This window comes from Pseudorca crassidens, chromosome 19 (assembly GCF_039906515.1).
Source record: "Pseudorca crassidens isolate mPseCra1 chromosome 19, mPseCra1.hap1, whole genome shotgun sequence".
In the NCBI taxonomy this organism is placed as follows: Eukaryota; Metazoa; Chordata; class Mammalia; order Artiodactyla; family Delphinidae; genus Pseudorca; species Pseudorca crassidens.
The window spans coordinates 47,044,442-47,069,369 of NC_090314.1; the positions used below are offsets into that span (position 1 = coordinate 47,044,442).

The following is a 24,928-nucleotide window of genomic DNA, read 5'->3' on the forward strand; positions in this document are numbered from 1 at the left end:
GGATCCCACATGCCGCGGAGCGGCTGGGCCCGTGAGCCATGGCTGCTGAGCCTGCGCGTCCGGAGCCTGTGCTCCGCAACGGGAGAGGCCACAACAGTGAGAGGCCCGCGTACCGCAAAAAAGAAAAAAAAAAAGAGAGAATGGCTTCCAGGTTAGGGATCTCCTCCCCCCTCACAGGGATGTGCATTATAACAGAGGTTTGGAGTGTGGTTGAAAGCTTGGGGTGCCCAGGAGACGAGGGGAATAGGAGCCTCTTGTGCCCTGTAAGCCAAGTCTTGCCCTGGTCCTATTCTGACTCTGACAATTACCTGTAGAAGGTGAGGTGAGTCACGGTGAGGCCAGGAGCAGAGGCTGGCCCTGCTATGGGCAGTGGAAAGGGGACATTTACTTGCTTGATCATTTGGGGCAAGTCACTTAGCCTCTCAGAGCCTCAGTTTCTGCAGTTGTATAAAAAAAGAGGATAAAATAATACTTAGCTTGTTACAAAGATGAGAAATAATGTAGGGAAAGCAATTTGCAGACATTCAATGAAGTGGTAATGGGTGTTCTCGTATTCATTCATTCAACAAATATTTACTGATATGAGACAAGTAGGCTCAGAGGATAGGGTGGTGCGTGCTAAACAGTCACCTCCTACCTTCATAGAGCTTCCAGGCTATGGGAGAAATTGGCCTATTAAACAATGACTAACAATGACATGAGAGATGGGCTATAACGAGAACATCTGAGGGTGTCAGGAGGAAGTGACATGCAAGCTGAGGTCTGAAGGAGGAGTGGAGCTCGTTTGGTGAGTGGAGCCATTCCTTGGATCTTAGAGGCCAAGGGAAAAGGATTCTGCAGGTGAGGGAGTCAACCAAGCCCAGTGATGCTGAGAGAGCTTGGTAGGGCCTGGTGAGGCCCACCTTAGTGGACACAAATGGAAAACCCTTGGGCCCTACACCACAGATGCTGATAAGGGGAGAGCAGCCTGGTACTGGCCTAACAAGAACTTCAAAGCATAGAACCCAGACGTGAGGGCTGGGTGCAGGAGTTTTGCCTTGTCTGGCAGCAGATGTTTCTGGGCTGACATGGCTGGGGGTGTGAAAGGCCACAGGCTCTGTGCTCTTGTGAGGTGTGTGGATGTCTCACTATCTGCAAGTGGCAAGACTACCAACCCTGGGTGCTCAAAGGAGGCAGAGAGGAGGCATGTCCATTCACCTGTACCCTTGTCACTGCACATCTTTGCACCTGGATGTAGCATTCACTGCTTCGGGTGTAGACCAATTTTAAAAGGTCCTTGGAGACTTCCCTGGTGGCGCAGGGGTTAAGAATCCACCTGCCAGTGCTGGGTACACGGGTTCAGTCCCTGGTCCGGGAAGATCCCACGTGCCGCAGAGCAACTAAGCTGGTGCGCCACAACTACTGAGCTCACGTGCCTCAACTACTGAAGCCCGTGTGCTCTAGGGCGGCATGCGACAACTACTGAGACCGAGGGCCTATAGCCCGTGCTCCGTAACAAGAGAAGCCATCGCAATGAGAAGCCCTCGCACCGCAACGAAGAGTAGCCCCCACTTGCCTCAACTAGAGGAAGCCGTGTTAGGTACTGAGTGAGCCACTTGGAAGATGCTCTCAGTATGGCCTTGGAGATGGCAGATGACTGCTGGGGAAGTCCAGGAAGGCTTCATGGAAGAGCAGGTGTTCTGCAGGCAGCTGAAGTAGCCCAGGGTCTAGCAGACCCATCCCTGGTTCTGGGCAGGCAGGGAGAGGTCTGTAACTCTACTGGCCTAGGCAGTTGTCCTAATGCTGGCTGGGGTTCTTCACTCAGGGAGCAAAGGGGCTTGAGCCCTGGGGGCCTGGGAAGAACTCCTTGAATTTGCCCATTACTGTCTGGGAAGAGACAGGAACCCCGCCCCTGCACAAGCTGCCCAGGTGGCAGGTGTTATAGGAAATGTCTAGTGATTTAGGGGATGAAAGACTTCTCTGGCTGGGAGGGAGTGAGATTCAACCCTTCCCCTACTCCAGGGAATGGACAGTCAAGAGAGCTGTTGTCAGAAAGATGAAGCCTCGTGATCTCGGGCAAGGTTTACCTCTCTGTGCCTCATTTTTCTCATCCAAAAAAATGGGTGTGATAATAGTAACTACCTTACGGGATCATCGTGAGATTAAAATGAACGAATACGTGCAAAATTCTTAAAACAGCGCATGGTGCATAAGCTACTGTTATAACTTAGTTATTGATACGGAGATGAGAGTATATTTGTTCTTCCAGCTCCAATATTCCCCAAACCCCTGGACAAAAGAAGAGAAACCCCTCAGCTGCCTGGGTTCTGCCCCCTTCCCTATTCCAAAAAGGACAGCTTCAACTACAGCTGGGGTGGGGCTGGGGTCTCAGATTTTGGAGGGAGAATTGTTGTAAAACCATTTTGAACATTATATAAGTAAAAAAAAAAAATGTAAGCCTCCACTTAGTCCAGCTCCCTCAGAGGTAACCACTGTTAACAGTTTGGGGAGCCTTCCCTGCCTCTCTAATAGCACCGTGTCCTGGATGTATTTATATGATCTCTGTAGGTATCTTGAAGCCCTGGGTGGTTTCTTATCACTTTCTGGCTCCTCCACACTGAGCTAGGGCCTGGCCCAGATGAGGTATTCAGTAATGTTAAAATGAGCAGAGCAAGCTCTCTCTCTCTCTCTCTCTTTCTCTCTTACTCCTCTTCCTCTCTCTCTTTCTCTTTCTCTGCTCTGTGAGGACACAACAAGAAAGCAACCATCTGCAAGCCAAGAAGAGAGCTCTCACCAGAGCCCAACCCCGCTGGCACCTTGAGCCCAGACTTCCAGCCTCTAGAACTTACATGGGCCTCTCACTGTTGTGGCCTCTCCCGCTGCGGAGCACAGGCTCCGGACACACAGGCTCAGCGGCCATGGCTCACGGGCCCAGCCGCTCCGCGGCATGTGGGATCTTCCCAGACCGGGTCACGAACCCGCGTCCCCTGCATCGGACTCTCAACCACTGCGCCACCAGGGAAGCCCTGAATGTGGATCTTGATGTTTGAATATGTTTTAACCTTGCATGATGTGTATACTAACAATGTATGGGTTGTTTGATAAGTAAATATTTTTTTAAAAATGAGCAGAGCAAGTAGAGACCAAACAGATGGGTTGGCCAGGTCCTCTGGGGCATCCCTGTGCTCTTACCCCAAACTGGAGGCCACAGAGCAGAATGGTGGGAGAATCCACATTGGAGACTCCATTCTTAATACTTAGCTCTCCATCCTGGGTACCTCAGACCAATCTCTCCCTTAGTGCCCCACACTCACTTCGGGTGGGAGAAAACCCAGATGTCTTCGTTTTCTTCAGTGACGATCATCACCGGCCCACACATTGAAGTGCAGCCAAAAGAATTTTATTTTTATTTATTTATTTGGCTGTGTCAGATCTTTGTTGCGGCCTGTGAGATCTTTTGTTGCGGTGCGTGGGCTTCTCTCTAGTTGTGGCACGGGCTCCGGGGCCCGCTGGCTCAGTAGTTGCAGGGCGCAGGCTCTCTAGTTGTGGCACCTGGGCTCTAGAGCGCATGGGCTTAGTTGCCCTGTGGCATGTGGGATATTAGTTCCCCCACCAGGGATCGAACCCATGTCCCCTGCATTGGAAGGCAGATTCTTAACCACTAGACCACCAGGGAAGTCCTCAAAAGAATTTTAGATCACAGGGCTTGGGAGATTTGCATCTGCACTTTGCTTTACAACTTACAAAATATTAATAATTTCTTACTGCCTCGTAATGGCCCTTCAAGTAGATATTTTTATTAGGCCCATTTTTTAGATGGAGAACCCAAGGCTCAGATAGGTGAGATTTTGTTTCCTGAAACACTGAACTGGGCCAGAACTTGAGCCCAATTCTTCTGACTCCAACTGCTGCATGTCTGCTGGGTCCTGCTGTCTCAGGTTCTAGCTCTGCCCTGAACCAGCCCGAGCAAACTTGGGTTCATCTCTGGGTCTCAGTTTTTCCAGCTGTGTACTGAGAGTTGCCCATTCTGTGGCTTTGATTCTCAATTTTGGCAGATGGGGCAAATGGGTAGCATGTGGAAAGCACGGTGGCAGGGAGCCCTCTGGTCCCTTTTCTCTCCAGGCCCCAGCTGCCCTCTCTCAGTAACCCTTCCAACCCCACCCAGTCCCAAACATGTATAGACTTTTTACTTCCACTTTATTATCACTTCATTTGTAGGATTTTTTTTTTTTTTTTTTTTGGCGGTACGCAGGCCTCTCACTGTTGTGGCCTCTCCCGTTGCGGAGCGCAGGCTCCGGACGCGCAGGTCCAGCGGCCATGGCCCACGGGCCCAGCCGCTCCGCAGCATGTGGGATCTTCCCGGACCGGGTCACGAACCCGTGTCCCCTGCATCGGCAGGCGGACTCTCAACCACTGCGCCACCAGGGAAGTCCCATTTGTAGGATTTTAAGGTTTATTACCTGGAAGGAAGTGAGGAGCTCACACCTCCAGTTCCGCTTTTCAAATATACCTTCATCGCTTGTGAAAATAACCTTATTAACTGCATCTAACCTGCTACAGCTTACAGGGGTACCCAGGTAAGTACATGCAGAAGGAACCAGGGCAGGGGAAACAGCACCGCTAGCTGAAGTAGTGCAGCCTCTGGACCCCTCGGATTTTCTCCCAGCTCTTTGGGGTCCTGGAGCTGTTGTCAGCGTCAGCAGAATGCAGGTGAGCCCCAGAATAGCCTTGAGCAATTGGTCCTTGCCTCCTGCCTCCTCCTCTGATGCTCAGAGATCCTCCAGGACACAGCTCCCGTGCCTCCGCGCCTCCCCTGTCCCCTGGATGCTTGTCCAGGATTGATTCTCCAGGCAGCTCCCCCTCTGAGCAGTAAATGAAATATCGGTTACCAGGAGTGAGGCGGGAGGCAATTAACCCCTAGACCTCACCATGGCAGATGTGTTTGCAGCAAGCTGAAGCGGAGAGCCGAGCGCACCTGCCTGGCCTTCCTGCAAAGTCATCCAATTAGGGTAGCCCCCAGCGGTGGGTTCCTGCTGCCCCCTCTGCTCCCCTTGACCCCGGAAACCAGGGCAACACCAGCTCTGAGGGCTGGCAGCTGCCTGGGCACAGGATGGCCTGCCAATTCTCGTGTGGGTGAGCTCCAGGGGCACTGCCATCCTCACACCCCTTTGGCAGGGACATTATTCGTTAATTAATCACACATCTTTCTAAAGGGGAGGCAGCCTGGGGAGGCTTCTTCCTTCCTTCCTCCAGAGTGGGCTCACCATTCTGCCTGTCCAGCCTCCTTTCCACCACCTAGCCAGCCCTGCCCTGTGGAATGTTTCTGTGGCAGACACGCCCCTGACAGAGGAAGAGGCGAGACACGTGCCCTGCTTTCAAGGAGACCCCAATTGCATGAGGAGACAGAGTTTGTCCTTCAGGGAACCTCCAGTCCCAGGGTCTGGTCTCAGAAAGCCCTAGTTTAATAGAAAAAGCACAGTGTCTACCCTTGGAGCCACTGAGAGGACGGCCACAATCTTTGCAACTAGGAAACGGCCCCTCCTCATCCCCAGTCTCTGGAGATACACACCTTGCCCTCAACTCAGTCAAAACGCTGTCTTTGAGGACACCCAGGCTGATGGAGGACACAGTCTTGCCTTCAGGAAGTTTCCCATTCTGAGGATGGAGACATAGTCCTTGCTCTCAGGTGTCCCAAGTCTGAGGGGGGAAAAAATAGATCCACCCTTGGGGAGCCCCTGTCTCGTGGGGGAGACACTACCCCAACATGTTCCCCGTCAGCTGGGATGCCGCTTGAGTGACAACCAGCTGGCAACTGGCACTGCCGGACACCCCTGGTGCCCTGCAAAGGAAGAAAAGGTCCTTGGCTTCAGTCCTGTCCCAGTTGTGTCACAAACTTGCTGCGTGACCATAGACAAGTCACAGATTTTCTTCAGACTATGATTTCCTCATCTGCGACATGGAGATTTTAGGCCCATCTCTCAGAATGACATGAGGAACAGCCACTTACCAGAAAGAAAAGAAAGCAGGCCAACCAGCCTGGCTCTCCCTACAAAAATGGTTAACATGCTTTTTGCTGTAGCAGGGGTCCTAGACCAGTCCCTGTGGCCTCTGGAGAGGGCTGGGGAGCACGCCCAGGTGTGGTGGTAATTTGGGGCCAGTTGGCCATTAAAGAATCACAGGGGGTTGTGGGTGGCACTGGGTGGGGGGGCGGGGGGGTACTGGCTAATCTAATCACTCTCCCAAGGAAACTCTCGTTCCAGCTAGACCTGCCAGGGATTTTATTTTGTTTGTGGGAACCCGCAGATTTCGATCTCCAGACCCCACAGGGAAGGAACAAGTATTAAGCTAATTTTATTAAATGGCCACAGCTGGCAGTAGGGGGATGTCGGGGAGAGAAGACAGGATAAAGAAAGTCATTCAAGTCCGCCAGCCTTGACAAGGGTCCATACATGGGGCCTGACTGGGAGGGAGGCCACCCCTCCTTCCTGTCTCTCCAGCTGAGCCAGCAGGAGGAGGGGAGGCCAGATGGGACCCTTCCCTCAAGCAGAGCCTTGGGATTCTCCAAGAGGCTCACCCCATGGCTGCTGCCCAGGGCAGATGCCTGTAAATCCCATCAAGGCTCTGCAGGGCAGCGCTGGAGTGGAAGCGCTGGGCTGCCCCCAAGCCATCCTTCCTCCGTTCTGCTTCGGAGATCCCAGGTCTTTATGTAATAGGGCATGCTGGGTAAGAGCATGGTCTTTGGCTCGAATACTGGCATTTGCCTCTTCCTAGCTCTGTGACCGTGGCAAATTATTTATCCTCTCTGAGCCTCAGTCTCCTCATCTGAAATGGATAAGACAACAGCATCCATGTTAAAGGGCATGGGAGCATTTCTTGCCAGTCCACTCCCACCCCACACACATTTCCATCAGATAATATTTATAAAGTTCCTATATGGGGCTTCCCTGGTGACGCAGTGGTTAAGAATCCACCTTCCAATGCCGGGGACATGGGTTCGAGACCTGGTCCAGGAAGATCCCACATGCCGCGGAGCAACTAAGCCTGTGCACCACAACTACTGAGCCCGCGTGCCACAGCTACTGAAGCCTGTGCGCCTAGAGCCCGTGCTCTGCAACGAGAGAAGCCACCGCAATGAGAAGCCCGTGCACTGCAACAAAGAGTAGCCCTGCCCGTCACAACTAGAGAAAGCCTGCGTGCAGCAACGAAGACCCAACGCAGCCAAAAATCAATTTAAACAATTAAAAAGTTCCTATATGGTGTCAGACACAGAGTGGGTGCTCTCTAAATATTAGCTATTATGATTTAGGAATGCCCTAACTGTGCAACCGTCATGGTCCCAGTAATAGGAGGTGAGGGAGGCAGTGACAAGGCAAGGAGATTTAGTGTGTCTCCAGGGAGGCAAGGGCTTCTTGGATTCAAGTGCAATCACAGAACTTGGGGACTGTGTCCTATATATTTTTTTAAAATAAATTTATTTATTTTATTTTATTTACTTTTGGCTGTGTTGGATCTTCGTTGCTGTGTGTGGGCTTTCTCTAGTTGAAGCGAGCGGGGGCTACTCTTCGTTGGGGTGCGTGGGCTTCTCATTGCGGTGGCCTCCCCTATTGCGGAGCATGGGCTCTAGCTGCGTGGGCTCAGTAGCTGTGGTTCGCAGGCTCTAGAGCGCAGGCTTAGTCGCTCCGCGGCATGTGGGATCTTCCTGGACCAGGACTCGAACCCGTGTCCCCTGCATTGGCAGGTGGATCCTTAACCACTGCATCACCAGGGAAGTCCCTGTGTCCTATTTTAAAAGCTCTTTAACCTCTTTGGAAAAAGAATAAAATCTACTCATCCAACCTCCCAGGGCTCTTGGAAGACTCAAGTGAGACGACATACATGAAAGCCTTTGACAAACTTTAAAGTGATGCATAAATAATAAAAGTTGTGTTTATTGAGCATATACATGATACCTCTTTAATTCTCAGTCAAGTGAGGTAGGTTAGGTCTCCTCACCTACACATTATAATGAGAAAACTGAGGCCCAGGGGTGAAGTGCTTGGGTCAGGGTCAACCAGCATTTAATGCAAAGCTTGTTCCTTTCACTGCTGTCACTAACCCAGAACTGAGTCAGAAAAGAGTGGCACGGCCAGGATTCTAAACCGTGGCACTGGGACCAGAACCTGGGTTTCCCAATTTAAAACTTGCTATGCCTTTGGAATGCTGATGCCACTTTCAAGGTCGAAAAGATGGAGCTTTTCCACCCTGGAAAATGATGATGTAACTGAACTGCTTCCTATTCCAGCTGCCCAGGCCCACTTGGGCTGTGGTGGGCATTGGGTCCCTCGGCCCACCTCCTCCGGGACCAGCTCTAGCTCTGGAGCCTGGCTCCCCACAGATCCGTGAGAAGCTTTCAGCAGACTCATTCCCAGCCTGGAGGAGGGCAGGGTTCATGGTCCCCTCCTGCAACTCCTCTCCACGGCACAGTCGGAAAGCCAGCGGGGTGGAAGTGTTTTATTATAGCTTTGGTCAGACGGGGCTCAGCCGGCCAGGGCTGTAGCTGGGAAGCCATCCAGCCCCCGATACACCGCTCCCCCAGGCAGCGCCACCCCAGAGCGGGTGGGCAGCACATCCGAGCACTGGGAGCGACCCCGCCGAGATCTCTCCCCCAGCTGGGGCGGGCTGGTGGGTCAGGTGGGCAAAAACAATCCTATTGTACAAATATACAGTGCGGGCCGGGGCAGGGGCGGTCGACACCGCCTCCCGGGGAACCGGGACGGGGCGCGCTGGACCCGGCTCTGTGGCGAGACGGCGGGAGGGCTTGCTGCGGCCCGGACGGTGGTGAGGGCAGGCCGGGGGCGTCATAGCCGGGAGAAGCCGGCGGCCGTGGCGGGCAGCGAGGGGGTGTGGGTAGGGGGACGGGTCATCCTCTGCCCCGCCGGGAGGGGACCTCCGGGGGTATAGGGGATGGAGGGGTCGCGAGGAGCTCAATCGGAGTAGATGATGAAGCCGGAGAATGTGCTGTATTTGTTGCTGTTGCCGCCGTGCGCTTTGCCTCCGTCGAGCTTGATGAAGACCTCGTCGCCCGCGTCCAGGTGCAGGATCACGCTGTTGCTGGCGTAGTCGTAGTTCTGGTCTGCGTCCTGGGCAATGGCGCTGGCCCGCACCTGCGGGGTTGGTGGGGGTAGGAGAAGAGGGGTGTGTGTGAGAAGGTAGGGGAGGAGGAGGGAGAGAGGTGGGGTCGGGGAGGGAGGGGGACCGTCAGAGGTAAGGCAGCTACCTCTGGAAGCCCCCAAAGCCCCACCTCCAGCCCCATCAGGGCTCTCAGCCTGCTTTTCTCCCATCATCCCACCACTGCCCTGTCCAGTCATAACTGTGTGTTTTGGGAAGGGGTTACAGAGGAGCCTTGGATCTCTAGGGCAGGTGTAATCTGGGTCTGAATTGGCAGTCAAGGTGTAATCGGCCTCCTTAACTCCCCTAGGTCTCACTGTCTGACTTCAACAATGTTTCCGGGATGCCTCAGCCTGGAACTCCCTCCCTGCAGAGAGGAATTCTCTGGACCCCTAAGGGATGGAGGGCCATCCCCTCTCTCACCATTGGTTCCTCTCTGCCTTATTGTGCTAATGATGCCTTACATCTCAGCCACATCCACCTGTTCTTATGTCAGTGGATGGACAGGAGGGCGCCCCTTGGCCTTACAGGTTCGGGCCTGGATCAATGCCAGGCTACTAGAAAGCAACCACCGTAGTACCAGGGCCTGCTCTGTGGACGCCTTGTCTGAAGTCCGTTCTGGAGTCTTTCACACCAGAGCAGTGAGATGGAAGGCCTGCAGGAAGGCCTGCAGTGAGATGGAAGGCCTTCCCCTCCCAAGGCTCAGGCTGGGCCTGCATCCCGCCTCCAAGGAGCTGTAGCTATACCTGTGACTATCCCCCCACCCAAAGAGGACTTCCGGCTCCTCCTGTGTCACCCCACGGTGGTAGAAAGGAAGTGGATGGGAAGAAGGGAGCCAAGCCTTATATCCCTCTGTGATCCTCAGTCTGATCTGATATCTTTGCTGCTCCTTGTTTGGATGGAGGAGGGGCGGGACAGGCAGGACGATGGGGCAGGGGAGTGCCAGCCTTTGGATTTGAAGCCTGACACATCATTTGGGGGGCTCAGACTATAATCATAAGATATCGAGGATGTGGGGTGGTGGACGAATTCCCTCCAGGCATTCCTTTCCGACCGCTGAGGCCAGCGCAAGTCCTGAGCCATCTGACCTGGGGCCTCTCCGGGATATTCTGGGTGGAGAATGGGAAGAGAGGAACCATCTTCAAGTTCCGGCTTGTGTTGGGGGGAGGCTGCATTGAATGGGGTTCTCTCAGCCAGGCTCCTCAACAGCCCCTCTCCATCCTGCCCCTTCACCGAAGGCAACTCCCCCAAGGGCTGACAGTCAGGGCTGGACCAAGGCAAATTAGGGGAGGGGCCCATCCTCCCTCCTGGACGGAAGGCAGAATTGTAGATCAGCTGTGCCGAAGCTGCTGACTCAGCAGCAATGCTGCACCAGGAGGACCCGACATATTTGCACGCAGTCTGCCAGTTAAAGCCCAGATCCTTTCAGCCCCTTCTCACCCCTCAAGCTCTTCTTCCCCAACCCGGGAGGGAATTGTTTGGGGCACTCAGTTGGGAAAACTCCTGGTCCAGCTAAAGGTGGTGGAAAATCAAATGAGGGAGAGACGCCGTCTGCCAAGGAGCTCAGTTTCTCCATTTAGAAAATGGATGAGAAGATCCTGCCTCACCACTGCCACCAGTGTAGAAGCTTTTTGACAGTGAAGGAAAAAATTTTTAATCTTGATGGGCTTTGAGCTACTAGGAAAGAGCTGAAAAAAGCAAGCAGCCAACTCCTGTATTGTTCCCTGGGCCCTAATCCTGGTAGTATTTATTATTACACATGCATTTCATTATCTTTGCTAATAAATTACTATTAATAACAATTATTTTTATTACCCAGATTAATTTAGCCTTAACTCATTAAAACAGTGTGCTTCTTAATAGCCAAATCCATTAGAATACCGTCATCTGTCATCAGGAATCTCCTGGTGATGTGACAAGCATCAGAACTGTTACGCTTATGTTTATTATTTATTCATCACCATGATTGTTGCTGTGATTATCCTGACTGTCCACGGAGGCAGGGAGAATTAATGCTCTTCCATCCTTAGACAGCGGGGGATCCAGGAATGGAACCCAGGGGTCCTGATTCTCTGCACAAGACTGGGAACAGTTGAGGCATCCAGCTCCTCCTGGGGGCAAAGGGGAAGTTTGGGGATTTGAGGTTGTCCTGGAAGCAGGAAAGCAAGTCTGGGGCTTTTCAGGAGGGGGTGCTATAGAAGCACCTCTTCAAGGGCTGCCAATAAAGGAAACTGAGGCAGTGGTCCGATTAGGGGCCTGGAGTGGGGGTGGGGTGGGGGCAGAGAACCCAGGAAATGTGCCCCTACCCCCAGAGCAATGCTGGGGTTTGGGATGTGCAGGTGTGGCTCCCACAGGCAGCCAGCCTGGTCCACAGGGCACTTGTGCTTTCACACCATTGCTGGGTGCCTACTATGCCAAGCACTCGTTCTGTGCTGTGAAAGGCATTAGAGGCCAGAGAGGACAGCAGGGGGCCCCTCTCCTCCCATCAGAGAGGCTGATCTCCAGTTAGGTCTTTATACCATGGTCCCCAATTTACACACCCCACCACTTCTCACCTCACTCAAACTCTGGTGTCCAAGCCCCTGCCCATCTGTAATACTTGCCTTCCCATAGGCCCTGGCCTGTCCCCACACAGCCCCCTCTTCTCTAGCCCTGTTTATCAATTTCGCGTCCTCGCCCGGCACGTGGGATCTCAGTTCCCCGACCAGGGACCAGGGATCGAACCCATGCCCTCTGCACTGGAAGCATGAAGTCTTAACCACTGGACAGCCAGGGAAGTCCCTGAACTGTGGGTCTTAGGGGGAGCTGCAGGGGGCTCACCTCACCCAGGGCACCAGCCCCAACCTAGAGACCCTTCCTCAGGCTCCTCCGGTGCCCATGTCCTGATGACTCAGGCTTAGTGCCATCAGGCTGTGCAGTGGTGACTCAAAGCTACCCCTAGATAGAGGGGCTGGTGGGCCTCACACAAGGACAGAGAGGGGGTCTCAGCACCGGGCAGGAAGGTGGTGATGCCCCGTCTCCCCGTGTTGCCCAGGGAAGGGCCAGGGCCCCAGTGCAGCTCTACCTTCTGGAGGAAATTCTGGAAGCCTCTCTGCAGGGCAGGAAGCCAGGAAGGAAAAGCACAGAGCCCAGGGTCACCCCTGGACTCGAAGGCGTGGGAGGAGCAAGCTCCTCTTTTCTGGTCCCACCCATTGCCCAGCCCCATCATTTTTTTCTCCGCTCACTTGAATGTCCACCTCTGAGCCAGCCTTTCCCTACACTTGACCTTTTCATTTTCTCCCTAGTTGTGTCTCCTCACCTTGGGGACCCAGGTTCACCTTCCTCTCCCCAGAGCAGGTTGGTCTGAGCTGGGGCAGGCCCCACTGAATCACTCCCTCCAGCCGACACATCTGGGGACAGGAGTGCCCGTGGTCTCCCTATCCTTCTCCCACTCAGTAATCGCTGGGCTGTGTTATTGTGTGTTTACTACTGTCTCCCCTGCACAGACCACAAGGTTCTGGAGGGCAAGCAGACTGAACCTCTGGAACCCCAAACCTGGCTCCTAGTAGGGGCTCAAAACTAATATAAAGAATGACCAGTGAGAGTAAAGGAATCTCTTGGACAATCTGGAAGAAGTCACAAAGGATGTAGGGGAGGACCAGAGCCTATCACCCCACTGCTTGGATTTTTTTATGTGTGTGGAGGAAACGGTCTGAGTAACTGTTAAAATGCTGGGTCTCTGAAACCCCTGGTTAAAGCCACCTCATTTCTTCTACCAGCCTGCGGTGCCACCTCCTTGTCAGGCTCTGTCGATGTCCTGCCCCGGGGGGTAAAAAGAGGCTTTGGGGTCAGTTTCACCTCCCTGAGACTGCAGCAAGTGTCCTTGCCCCAAGCACACACCATCTTTGGGGCCTCTCTTGTCTCATCTCTGGGGCCCTGCGGCACCCTCCTGAAGTAGCATAGGGTCTAGGGCCCACTGGCGGCCTGGTGACCACCTCCCTATTCAGGCAAGCTGGGCCCCCAGCCCCCTGAAACCTCAACTTCATGCCAGCCCAAACTTTCTTTAGGAAAGGGAGAAATTCCATCAATGAAGGTGACATTGTTGCATCCCTTACCGGCGATTCATAAGGGGAAATGTGGGACTGTCTGCAGAGATGGCCCTAACTGGATACTAGGGCCTCCCATTTGGTCAAGAACCAAGGACAAAGAGGAGAGACACAGGAAGCCTGATAGACACCAAAGAAATAAAGGGGGGGGGGGGCTAAACCCAGGGGTGAGGGAACAGAAACCCAGGGAGAGACAGAGGACTGGTAGACACAGGAGAGAGGCCAGCACAAGAGATGGAGAGATAGGAGAAAGAGGCAGGGGAGAGGCAGAAACCAGACACAGCAGGCATGGGAGAGAGGGCAGAGAGGGCAGGGGGCAGACTTACAAGCACCTGGTAGGCTTTTTGCTGACTCTCAGGCCTGTCCTTTCCCCCACCCCGCAAGCCAGGGTCTGCCTCAGGGTAGTGCTGCAGTGGGAGGGGTTCCAGCAGGATCTTGGGTCTCAGTCGCAGGAGATTCCTTCCCAACTCCCATCAGCCTAGCTTTAGTTCTGATTGGCACAGACACCTTCTTCCACAAGGATGCTCTGCTTGACTACCCCAGGGGCCCCAGGCCACCGTGGTCTGGGAGCACTGAGAAGGGAGGGGGAATCAAAGCGAAGGGTGCTGCGTAAAACTGTCACCCTGGGGCAGGGTTAGGTCAAGATTGGTCCCAGGGCAGCAGTTCCAAGGAGAGTAGGAGGCATTGCCGGTCCCAGGTACCAAAGACCTCGTGAGCTTGGTGCCTGCCACTCTGGTCTCTCCGACGGGGATAGGGAAGGAAGAGGATCCCCCGGCACCCCAGGAATCAGGAGTTGCAGCTGGGAGGCAAAGAAGAGGGGGAGTTTCCACCTCTTTGCCCTGCCTCAGGAGGAAAAACTTTCCCCCCCAGGCCGTCTTTTTGTGCGGTTAGCTCTGACACAGTGGGAAGGGGCCGCGCAGTCCCGGGTTTTGCAAAGGGTGTCAGATCTGCCCAGTGGTCCCTTTCTTAGGGCGGGGGATGTATTGCAGCTAAGGCTTTATGCGCTCGGCTCCCTTTGCCTTTGTGCGCAAAACATATCCTATAGCTCGCCTTCTCCGCTTGCGCGCCTAGCGGTGCGCCCAGGCGCCCGTGGGCGCCGATGCTGCCTTTCCCCAGAGCCCATCCTGATCCGTCCCCTCATCACCAGCTGGTATCAACCAGAATCCCAGCTCTCAGATGCTGTTTCCCAAGGGCCAAGCCCCCAAGGGCCAGTCCGCGCGCCCGGGAGCCCTGCGCTCTGATTATTAGTTGGATTTATCTCCCTCATTTCCATACCACGGGGGCCCAGCGGCATTTGCCTTGGAGCTGGCGCCCAGGAACCGAGGAGTTAGGGGTGCCAGCCAGCCTGGACCATCCCCGCCTGTAATGCCTAAGCCGCTCCAGGGGCTCCATCTGCGCCCTTCCGTACCCTTCGGCCCCGGGATCCCTGGATGCCCTGCCCCCGGGCCAGCCCCATGCCCCCGCCGGGCCCACCTGGCCGTTCTTGCAGAGGTCCGCCCACATACTGGTGCCGTCGCCTCCGCGCATGAGGACGTGGTAGGTGAAAAAGTAGGTGCCGGGAATGTTGCATGTAAACTTGCCGCTGGTCGCGTCGTAGTTGTTGCCTAGGTTGGTGACCACGTCGTCGAACTTGAGCACCTCGTAACCCTCGTGAGGGTTCTTGAGGCCGGCGTAGAAGGCCACGCGCGGCACTGTGGTATAGGTGGCCGTGCTGATGGCGCCGCTGCCCCCCGCGCCCGGCAGCCCGGGAGGGCCGGTCTTGCCCGGCTCACCCTTCTCCCCGGGTGGCCCCACAGGACCCGGAGGACCCGGGTCCCCCGGGGGCCCGGGAGGGCCCGGCTTGCCTGTGCGTCCCGGCTTCCCCTGGGGGCCCTGCACCAGCGTGGAGGGCGGGGGCGCGCCGCTCTGCTCGCTCAGGGCGTCGCCGCCGTCGGGCCGCGCGCCGGCGCCGGGGCCCCGCGCGGGGTAGGGGTCGCACACCATGCGGCAGGTGCCCAGCATCTCGTAGTGGCCATCCGGGCCGCCCGAGCTCACCAGCACGGGGATGAGCACCACCAGCACCAGCAGCATCACCACGCCCGCGGCGGCTGCCAGGAGCGTCTTCCGGCCGGCGCGGAGCCTGGGGAGCGCCGGGCCGCCAGGCCGCGCCGTCGGGGCAATGGTGCCGGCGGGCGGGGGGCGCGGGCAGGGCGCCCGTGCTCAAGGGCGGTCCGGCGGGTCTGAGGGCATGGGGCCGGGCCCGGGGCGCCGCGCTGGGCTGGATGCGCTGCCGAGCCCAGCCGCCGGCTCCCACCTCGCGCTTCCCTCCCGCGGCGCGGCAGAACTGAGCGCGGCGGCCGCCGCCTCCTGCCTGATTCCTCCTGCCTCCCCGCGCTCGAGCCACCGCCCCCTCCGCCCTATCCAGCCCCACCCGCTCAGCGCAGCTTTGCGCCCGTGAGGGGTGGGGCTGAGGGCTGGGCCGGCGCCTAATTGGGCCGCGGACGGTAGGGCTCCGCCCACCAAGAGGGGCGGGGCCGTGGGGCGGGGCCGCGGAGTAGAGGGCTGGAGCCGGGAGAGGAAAGGGGAGACTGACTGAGGGAGACAGGGCCTCGGAAATGGAGAGGATGCTAGAGTCTCAGACATAGGAGAGGCTCGCATAGAGAAGGGAAGACTAGGGACGAAAAAGCGAATGGAAGAGAGGGTCATAGGGAGAGCTAGAAAGCGCCGAGGGAGATTGGGAGGGAGAGGACTCGAGGGTCGCTTACGAGGAAAGCCGAGAGAGACAGTGGGAGGCACGAGGGGCCACGGCTCGCAGGGGCTGGAGGCTGGGGTAGGGCACCCCGGTCTTCAGGGGACAAAGAGCGATTGAGAAGAGGAAGGAGCGGGGAGCAAGAAGGAAGGACAAGGAAGAGGGTTATGAGGGGGGAGAAGAGGGGAAGGCAGGAGGATGGGGAGGGGGCCAATCCGCCCTCAGGCCTCGCAGACAACCTGTCCGGGAGATGGGGGTGGTGGTGGGATGCCTGTCAGGGTGCCCAGCAGAATCCCGAGTGCTAACATCTGCCGCTCCCTCCTCTCTTTTTGGCTCCTGGATGTTCCCGGGACCGCCTTTCCCCAGGAGGAGCAGGATCTTCTACCCACACCTCCTTACCTCTGCTCCTTCCTGCCTGCGCTCCAGGCCAGGTCAGGCTGCTTTTTCCTGGGGATGGGCGTGGGGCCGGGGGCCCCTCCATCTTACTCTGGTCACTTCCCTTCTCCCTGCTTTTAGGCAAGGCAGAAATCGAGGCCCTAAGAAAGTGGGCACCCCAGGTAATTTCTCCGTTCTGACAGTACAAACACATCCCTGGGTGGTGACCCCCTCTCCCAGGCTCCAAGAGGAGGGGTTGATCTCTCCCAGTCCCTCAGCTCTCCACTCCTACCCAAGCTCGAGCCTCCTGAGCTCCTAACTCTTTTCCCCATCAGGCTGTATAAGGCACTCCTCTTCCTCAAGTGCAGTAAAGTGTTGAGGCTGCATAAATGAGAAGGGGTCTGCTTGCATCAAAATATTTGTCACGTTATTTGAGGCCCAGTTTGTGCTGCTCCGCTGCTCCTTCTCACCCTCCTTTATCCAGCCTACCCGGGAGGGCTCTGCCATGCAGAGGCCACGAGCTGCTGCTAAAGGATGACCCTCCAGCCTTTCTCCTTTCTCCTGAGAGGACCCCTCCCAAAGCTGAGATTGATTAACCCCACCTGAGCTGGGAGGAGGACAAGAACAGGAGGATGTCGGGGGCGGGGGGGTGGGGGCTGTGAGAGAGGACCTTTCAAGCACCGCCGAGCCCATGTTAGAGTGATCCCCTCGCCAAGGAAGGAGCTAAAAATTCAATCAATAGCATTTATTCAGGGTTTTCTGTGTGCCAGGCCCTGTGTTGACTGCTTCACAGAGGCCATCACACCAGATCTCTACAGCAATCCAAGGAGGTAAAGCCCATCATTACTTTCATTTTACAGCGGGAGAACTGAGGCTCTGGGAAGTTAAGAGATTTGCCCAAAGCCACACAACTAATAAGCGATAGAGCCGGGATGCAAACCGCCAGCCTGGCTCCAAGCTCTTCTAACCGCCACCCAGTTGGGTCTCTAGGTACCGTTTACTTCCTAGAGGGAGGAAGGCGTTAAGTGCAGGCGGAGGAGGACAGCTAGACACCCCCCCCCCCCAGGCTCGGGAAGAGTAGTCCCGACTCTCGGCTGTCAGTCCGGCCTCCCGTCCCCCACGGCGGTCTCCCCAGTATGACTCCCCCAACAGCGACAGGGCTGGTGACCCGAGGGACAAGTGCGCGGTCGTCGGCGTATGATTTGTACAATCCCGCGCCCCCTAGTTCGCGCGCACACGGCTCTCTCCTCTGCTGTGCCGCTGGGGCTCGTCTGTCACCCGGAGTCCTTCCCGAATCCGCCGGGGAAACTGCGGCTGGTCGCCCGAGGCCGCGGAGGGGCGGGAGCACGCACCCCCGGCGCTCGCCGGGGCGTCCAGGGGCGCGCTCGGCGCTGCAAGGCGGCCCGCCCCCCGACCCGAAAGAGCGCCCGCTCCCCTAGCGCGGTGTGGCGTCGCTGTCAGACCAGCCGGATTCTCCCCGCTTCGCTGGAGTGGAAAATAACGGCTTCAAACTTTGCAGAGAGGAGCCGGTGCCAGCACTTTAATTAACAGCCATCTTGGCCTGTGAGCCTGGGCCACCGGCTCCGCGCCTCCCCCAGGCTCGCCGGCCCCGCCCGGGCCCCGCCCAGGTCCCCGCGGGAAAGGGTCCTCCGCCGCGGCGCTCCGAGCCCCTCTTCCCCGGGACAAGAGGGCCTGGCTGATTGGGGGGCGGGTACTGTCTGGGACGGGGGCGCGTCTCCCCAGCTTAATACCTGAGGACCTCCAGCCCTCCTACCCCATCCACCCCGAGTTCTCTAAAGCCTGGCCGCTGATGATTCCGGGGTTAGAGACCTGCATGCCAGTCCCAGGTGGTGATTTTAGGCTACAGACTAACCAGCAGCGTCTCAGGTGTTCTCCTCTGGAAAAGGGGTTGTTATAAGGATTAAATGAGTAATAATGAAGGTAGCAAAGCGCTGGCCTCAGTATCTGACCCTTATTAGGCGCCAAGTAAAGGATGGCTAATATAATTATTTCACAGCAAGACCCTTCCACCACCCCGGGGCATGGGATCTCCTCATCCTGCCTTTTTTCCTACAAATTGCTGTGCTTGGCGCTAGGAGAGGAGGACAATGGCCTATGCTTCCGGGTTCAGAGACAAGACTAGATGAATGAGAAAGGAACCCAGGAGTTCTGGCTCCCAGGCCTCTTCCTCAACCACCTGCCAAGCCCAGGGACCCAGGTTTTCAGAAAAGGAAAGAGGTGAGCCCAGGGAAGGGAGGGAGGGCAGTGCTATCTGTAGCTGTGGTACTGCCAGTGCTGGGGGCTGAAGGTCCAGCTTTGCCTTCCTTACTGTGAGTGAGAGCTCCCTCCCTCCTACAGCCCCCATCATTCCAGAGGTGAGGAGGGGGTACTGGGCATTGAGGTGCTGTATGGTGGGTGTAAGAAAGTGGGTGAGTCTCTTCTTTGATGCATGGCTGACTTTAGGAAGCTGGGTGGCTGTTCTGTGGTATTTTGAGGTTCTTTGAATGAATGTGAGTGGGTGTGAATTGTAAGAGACTGTTTGCATTAGTGTGTGTCTGGGTTTGTGAGTGATGAAAAAGAGTGCAGTGCCCTGACTCATCGGCTGGCAAATCTGTGTTCATTTGTTCACTTGTTCACTCAGTAAACATTTACTGAAAGCACCGAGCTGGGCACTGTGAGGCCGTAGAGGTGGTGTGTCCAAAAATGATCAAGACCTAAGCAGCACCTCTAAGGAGCTCACTCTTTGGCAGGGGACACAGGCAGGAAGAAATGATAAGTGCTATGATAATTATGAATATTTTTTGAGCGCTTAGTAGTACAAGAACTTGCTCTAAGCATTTTGCATGGATTACCTCATTTAAATGTAACAACCTGTTATCATTGATTTAAAACTATTACATGGCTTATATAATTTCGTTTCAATAACCCCACCAGGTAGATACTATTATTTCCCCCATTTTATAGCTGAGGAGACTAAGGCTTGGGTAGAGGTTTGCACTAGGTATTATGAAGCACAGATGGAAAACTCCCTTCCCAGAGGACTGTAGGAAGACTCTACAGAGGGGAGGTATCATTTTTTTCCCATCTATTTATCCATCCACTTATCCATCCTCCATCCATTCTATAAGCCCATATTAATTGATGACTTATTATCACAAGATACAGTGATGAGCGTGAAAAGTCTTCTGACCTTATGTAGTTACAGCATATGGTAGAAACCTGGACAATTAAACAAGCAACTGCTATCCAACTTGACAAACTGCCTGGGAATATGTGGGATGCTATAGGAACACTGAGCAGTGTTGCCTAAATTCATCTGGAGGCAGGGAATCATGGGAAGCTTCCTGGAGGAGGTGGTATTTTAGTTAAGCCCTGATTAAAGGATAGCAAGGTGAAGAGGATGACTGCCAGAAATGGAGGAGAGAGGGAGGGAGGGAAGCTTATTCCAGGCAAAGGGAGCAGCATGTGCTAAGGACAAGACTGCAGGGCCTCAGTGGGCTGTGGCAAGGAGTGTATAATTTATCGTAAGGGCAATGAGAAACTACAGAAGAGTGTTGAGTGAGCGATATCAGATTTTTTAAAATTAATTAATTTATTTATTTTTAGCTGCGTTGGGTCTTGTTTTTGCGCGCGGGCTTTCTCCAGTTGCGGCGAGCGGGGGCTACTCTTCATTGAGGTGCACGGGCTTCTCATTGCAGTGGCTTCTCTTGTTGCAGAGCACGGGCTCTAGGTGCAGGGGCTCAGTAGCTGTGGCACGGGGGCTCAGTAGTTGTGGTGCACGGGCTTAGTTGCTCCTTGGCGTGTGGGATCTTCCCGGACCAGGGCTTGAACCCGTGTCCCCTGCATTGGCAGGCGGATTCTTAATGACTGTGCCACCAGGGAAGCCCGATAATCAGATTTTTTCAGATATCCTTTGGGCAGGAGGGATTAAAATAGAGTAAGAGTGTCATAGGGAGATTAGGTAGCAGGAGGTTGCAGTGGTTCAGGCGAGAGCTGATAGTGACCTGATCTGGATGGGATGGGGGTGGGATGAGGAGCAGGAGACTTTCAGCTTTCTGGAAAGATCTTGAAATGTTTATGAAATTAATGAAGGGTGGATGAGTGTTTTTGCCATTACCTATGCACCAATATGTGCCAGACATTTTATATACTCTATTTCACTTAATACTCGCTGGAAGTCTAAGGAATAATCATTATCATCTTTATATTGGAGATGAGGATGCTGAGACTCAGAGAGGTAAAGTAACTTGCCTGAGATCACACAGCTAGTAGGAGAGAGAACTTGGGTCTGTTTGACCCTGGGTGGGGGCTCTTCACCACTCGGCCCAGCAGGTGCATACCCGGTAGATAAAGCAAGGCTAGGTCCTTTAGAGAGAAAGAAAAGCTTGGGTTAAGGCTCAATTATATACAAGGCATATTTTTGGGTTTTGGTTGAAGCCACTGGTCTATAGCCCTGTCTTGGGCAAGGGTGGGGAGCCAGGCATCTAGAGGCCGAGACTGGCTCTCGAGGCTCAGTTAGGCCACCAGCTTGCCACGGTGTTGGGGATTCTGATCACATTTTAGAGCCTCGCATTTCTTTCTGTGGGCTGGAGAGTTGCCTAGGGCAGCTCAGAGAGGCTGTGATTCTCACGTGAAAGAAAACTCCTCATTGTCGTCTGTTAAAATATTTAAAATCCCTTCATGACATTTTAACTCAGACACTTGCAGATCCTCCATGGGAAAAGCCTCCGTAATCGCAGCCCCTCTTTGGAGAAGGGGCATTTGGGAGCATGGAAGCTGTGTCGTGATTTGGGGTGGGGGAGCCAGGACACACCAGGCTGGGACTCAGGTTGGTGAGGAACCTCCTTCAGGAGCCCCTCCCCCAGCCCCATATCCTAGGAGGAGAGAGCGGGATGAAGGGGGCAGAGCCCAAGTACCCAGGTCACAGGTAGGTTTTCCGATGCCCCTTCGCCAGAGAACTCTGGGCCTCATGCCTGACGGTTCCAGGGAGGCAGCCCAGCCCAATCCAGCTCCAGGGAGGCAGCTCTGAAAAGGCCCCTGCTGTGGGGGGGGAGACCTAACCGGAGGGACCGTCTACCCTCAGCCCAGCCTGCATCTCCCAGCTGCATGTATAAGTAATGAGGTTCCGCAGCCCCAGCAGGAACCAATATAATGGCCGGTGTACGGGGTCAGCCTGAGAGACAGATAGTGGGAAGTGGGAGTGACAGGCAGTGCAATTGTGCTGAGCCTCCTGCAAAGGCAGCAGAGGGAGCGCCCGGCCTGGCCAGCGCGGTCCCCAGGCTACCCACCCGCTCCCTCAGGCCTTGACTCTTCCAGACCCACCAGCACCCCAGCCCCAGCTCCCAGGCAAACTGGGGGAAGGCAGGGAGGAGGAGAAGTAGTGGGGAGAGGGCGGTGGAGGAGGGACCGGGCTGCAGTGGGGCATTGGTTTTCCTGGCTTCTGGGGAAGACACCCCCGGGTCTGAGGATGGGGGTATAAGGGAGAAAGGCTCGTGATCCCCAGGATGACTGGGGAGGGCTTTTTCTTTGGAAGCTCTGTCTCTTCTAGGAAAAAACCTTCCCTTCCATTCTCACCCCAGGAGACCTAGAACTTAGGGTCTGGAAATATCTTAGATACTTCTCCTTTGACAGAGGGGGACACCGAGGCCCAGAGAGGGGACTTGGCTTGCCCTAGGTCAGAGGCCCATCTGAGGCACAGCCAGATGGGACCCCCAGGGGCTCTTTTCAGGACCCCACTGGTGGGGGTCAGGGGGCAAGAGGAAGAGGGGCTGATTGCTCATCCCTGTCCTAGGTGGTCCCCAAAGACCCTCAGGGTGTTAGTGGAGGGTTCGGCTCAAAGACTTCTGGCAGCTGGGTGTGAAGGCTGGAACCCTGGCTGCAGCAATATTCCTGGAGAGTCCAAGTCAGCCAGGGGCGGAGGTGGCCCAGCCTCCCTTCCGAGTTCAGAGCGGTCTTTGAGCACCTCATCCATACATTTGAGGACAGGAGTGAGTGAGAGGGGATCTCTGAGGTGGCAGAGCCGGAAGAGCGGTGGAACAGAGCAGTGCCTGTTTAGTAAACGTTAGTTAAACAGACCCTGACCGTGCCAGCTTCATGGATGTACAACTTGTTCACTGACAAAAGCCCTGCGCTCAGAAGGGACCTGCACTTGGTTTAAGGCTCTGCTGTCACCATCTTGAAGTTCTTAACAATCTTTGAACAAAGGGACTCCACAGTTGCATTTCGTGCAGGCCTGTAAATTATGTAGCTGGTCCTGCCCCTGAAACAGAGACATGGTTTGTTCTCGGAGGGGCTCCTCTGGCCCCTCCCTGCCCCAATTTCACCCCTAGATGCCCCAAGTAGAGCGGAGCACAGAGCTGGGAGAAGCTGGCGTTCAATGAGCTTCTTGGCGGTCCCCACCCTCCAAAGACTGACCCACTCGCTGACCCATCACTCAATTGCCCATCACTGACCCAGGCCAGGATGTGTGGCAGGGGGATGCCCTGCCACAAGACTCCTGGTCCCAGCTGTCTCTTGGGAAGATGTGGCCCCTCTGCTTAGTCCCGCCCCCACCCCACAGGACCAGGAGGGGCTGGTGGAGGCGGGGAGGCTTAATTAGCACCCCCAGCCAGGCAGCAGGCGGTGGGCACAGAGCAGGCTGACTTTTCCCGCTATAGATCGGCTCTCTGGGAGAGGCCCTGGCCGGCTGGCTTAGGCTCTGGCTGGGCTATTTTAGGAACAGTCTTAACTCTTCCTGTGCCACTGCCATAACTGGCCTTCTCTTCCTGAGCACGTGCCAGCGCCAGACTGTCTTTCTCTTGATCCCTCCTTCCCGGCCCCTGCTCTTCCTCGCTGGCGGCTGAGAAGGACACAGTTTTCTCGGGGGTGGGGCCAGTTGCCTTTCGCGAGGAGAGTGGCTGTCTCTGGCCTCTGAGCCCTGCACCTCCTCCCCCTCCCCCTCATCACAGCTCTGCGCTAAGGAGATTGGCCGTTTTCAGCATCATCCAGCCCCTTCTTCTCATCTTATGAAATTGGGGTAGTTAGGCTCCCCCACCCTAGTGAAAACAGCTGATCTGGGCCCCAGAGAGGAAGATGGGAAGCCACAGTCCTGGCGTCCACCTTCCGGCAGAGCAGCAGCCAGCCACCGACCCGACTTCAATGCCGCATTTGGGCTGAGTTTCCAGCTGCTTCCACGCACGCAGCCGAGCGTATCATGGGGTTCCCTGTCCCTCTTTTTCTCCCACTCCAGTGTCTGGCTTCCTGGACAAACCTACACCAGGATGTACGTATTACCTGGGCAAGGCCAAGGGGTGTCCCACAGGGGGCCAGGAAGGTCCGGCATTTATAAATCTGAAATTTTAGCCAAGACAGGGGAAGAGCTCGGGGTGTCCTGTGTCTGTGCTGGGCCTGCCTGAGCTGGGAGACCCAGGACACCCAGGACTCTGGTGCCATCTGTCAGGCACATGCCTTGTGGGACTAGCAGTCGGAAGTTGCCGCCAAGTCCTACCGGGAAAACCTGCCCTGGAGATCCAGGCACATGGCCGATGAATCCATGCAAATGCCCAAGGCCTGTGCCGGGCGCCAGGTAGAGTCGATCAATAATCGGTAATCAGTCTCTGCCTGAGAAGGGCTACTGTCTTGGGCTGGTTCGCCAGGGTGTCTGACCACCAGCCTGGGCCATGGTGCTGACAGACTGGGGCAAGGGAGCCCTCCCCACCCAGCTCCCCTTTCCCCCGGTTCCCACAGCCAGGCCAGCTCTGGAAGTGACTGGGCGGCCTGGGGGTAGCGTGTGAGACCAGCTGAAAATGCTTCAGCTCTCCTCAGGGTCTACGGAGGGGGCTCTTGCGATGGGGGTGCCTGAACCACAGCTCCTCCAGCCTCTAACTTAGAAAGATCCAGATGGATTTATCAAAGTGTCCTGGGGAAGATTTTGAGTGGAGAGAAAAAAATACCTTCCAGGGACTCGGGGAGAATCCTCTGTGTTTTTAAAAAAGTAAGACCCTTCCCCTTACCTCAAATTGAGAGACATGAATAGGATGCAGGAGGCTGGCTGTACAGGAGGCCCCCCTCTCCATCGGGTAGGGGTGCAGGCTTCCTGAGGCCGAGGTCTGGAGGAGGAGATTTCTGGCTCCACAGTCCCTGAGGAAGACACAGAGGTGCACGGGCTAACCTGAGTCGAAACTAGGAGCTGAACCCGGGGGTCCTGGGCGCCTGTCTCTCCATTGCAGCCCCCTCCCCCTCCCCCATGTTCCCTCCCCATCAGCTCCCAGGCTGGGAGCCCCAGCTGGCGGAGGATGTCTTGCTCCTCAGCAGCTGGGATTTGTAAATATTTATAGGAACATGGAACAGATCAGTGGCTGACAGGCCCAAGGAGCGGGCAGGGGCCCTGCCTGGAGCTCAGCGGCTTCACCCCCCTTCCCCACCCCCTGACCTGATTTGAGGGAGCCCAGGATGGCAGAGATGGGGGTGATCAAGTAGGACGTGGTCCCGGCAGCCTCTACACTGAGAAACACCAGCTCAGAGGATGCATCTGTCCATCTGCCCCTGGGCTCTGCTTCCACACTCAGAGTCACTCCCATCCTGCCACCCTCACCCCCACCCACTCGTGCACTCACACACCCATCGCCACTCCGAC

At 55.7% G+C, this 24,928-nt stretch overlaps 1 protein-coding gene across 2 annotated transcripts; it reads right to left on the bottom strand.

Moving 5' to 3' along the window:
- Positions 1–7,891: 7,891 nt before the first annotated feature.
- C1QL1 (complement C1q like 1) lies at positions 7,892–15,554 on the bottom strand. 2 transcript variants are annotated; one of them, XM_067714745.1, is made up of 2 exons: positions 14,685–15,554; positions 7,892–9,122 (listed from the first exon to the last, which is right to left on the bottom strand). In XM_067714745.1, exons 1-2 carry the CDS (start codon positions 15,279–15,281, stop codon positions 8,943–8,945), a joined length of 777 nt encoding a protein of 258 aa, XP_067570846.1. In that variant the 5' UTR covers positions 15,282–15,554; the 3' UTR covers positions 7,892–8,942. The 2 variants fall into 2 exon arrangements, with proteins under 2 accessions (XP_067570846.1, XP_067570847.1); XM_067714746.1 differs by lacking the exon at positions 7,892–9,122 and adding an exon at positions 11,006–11,237.
- Between the last annotated feature and the right edge of the window lie 9,374 nt (positions 15,555–24,928).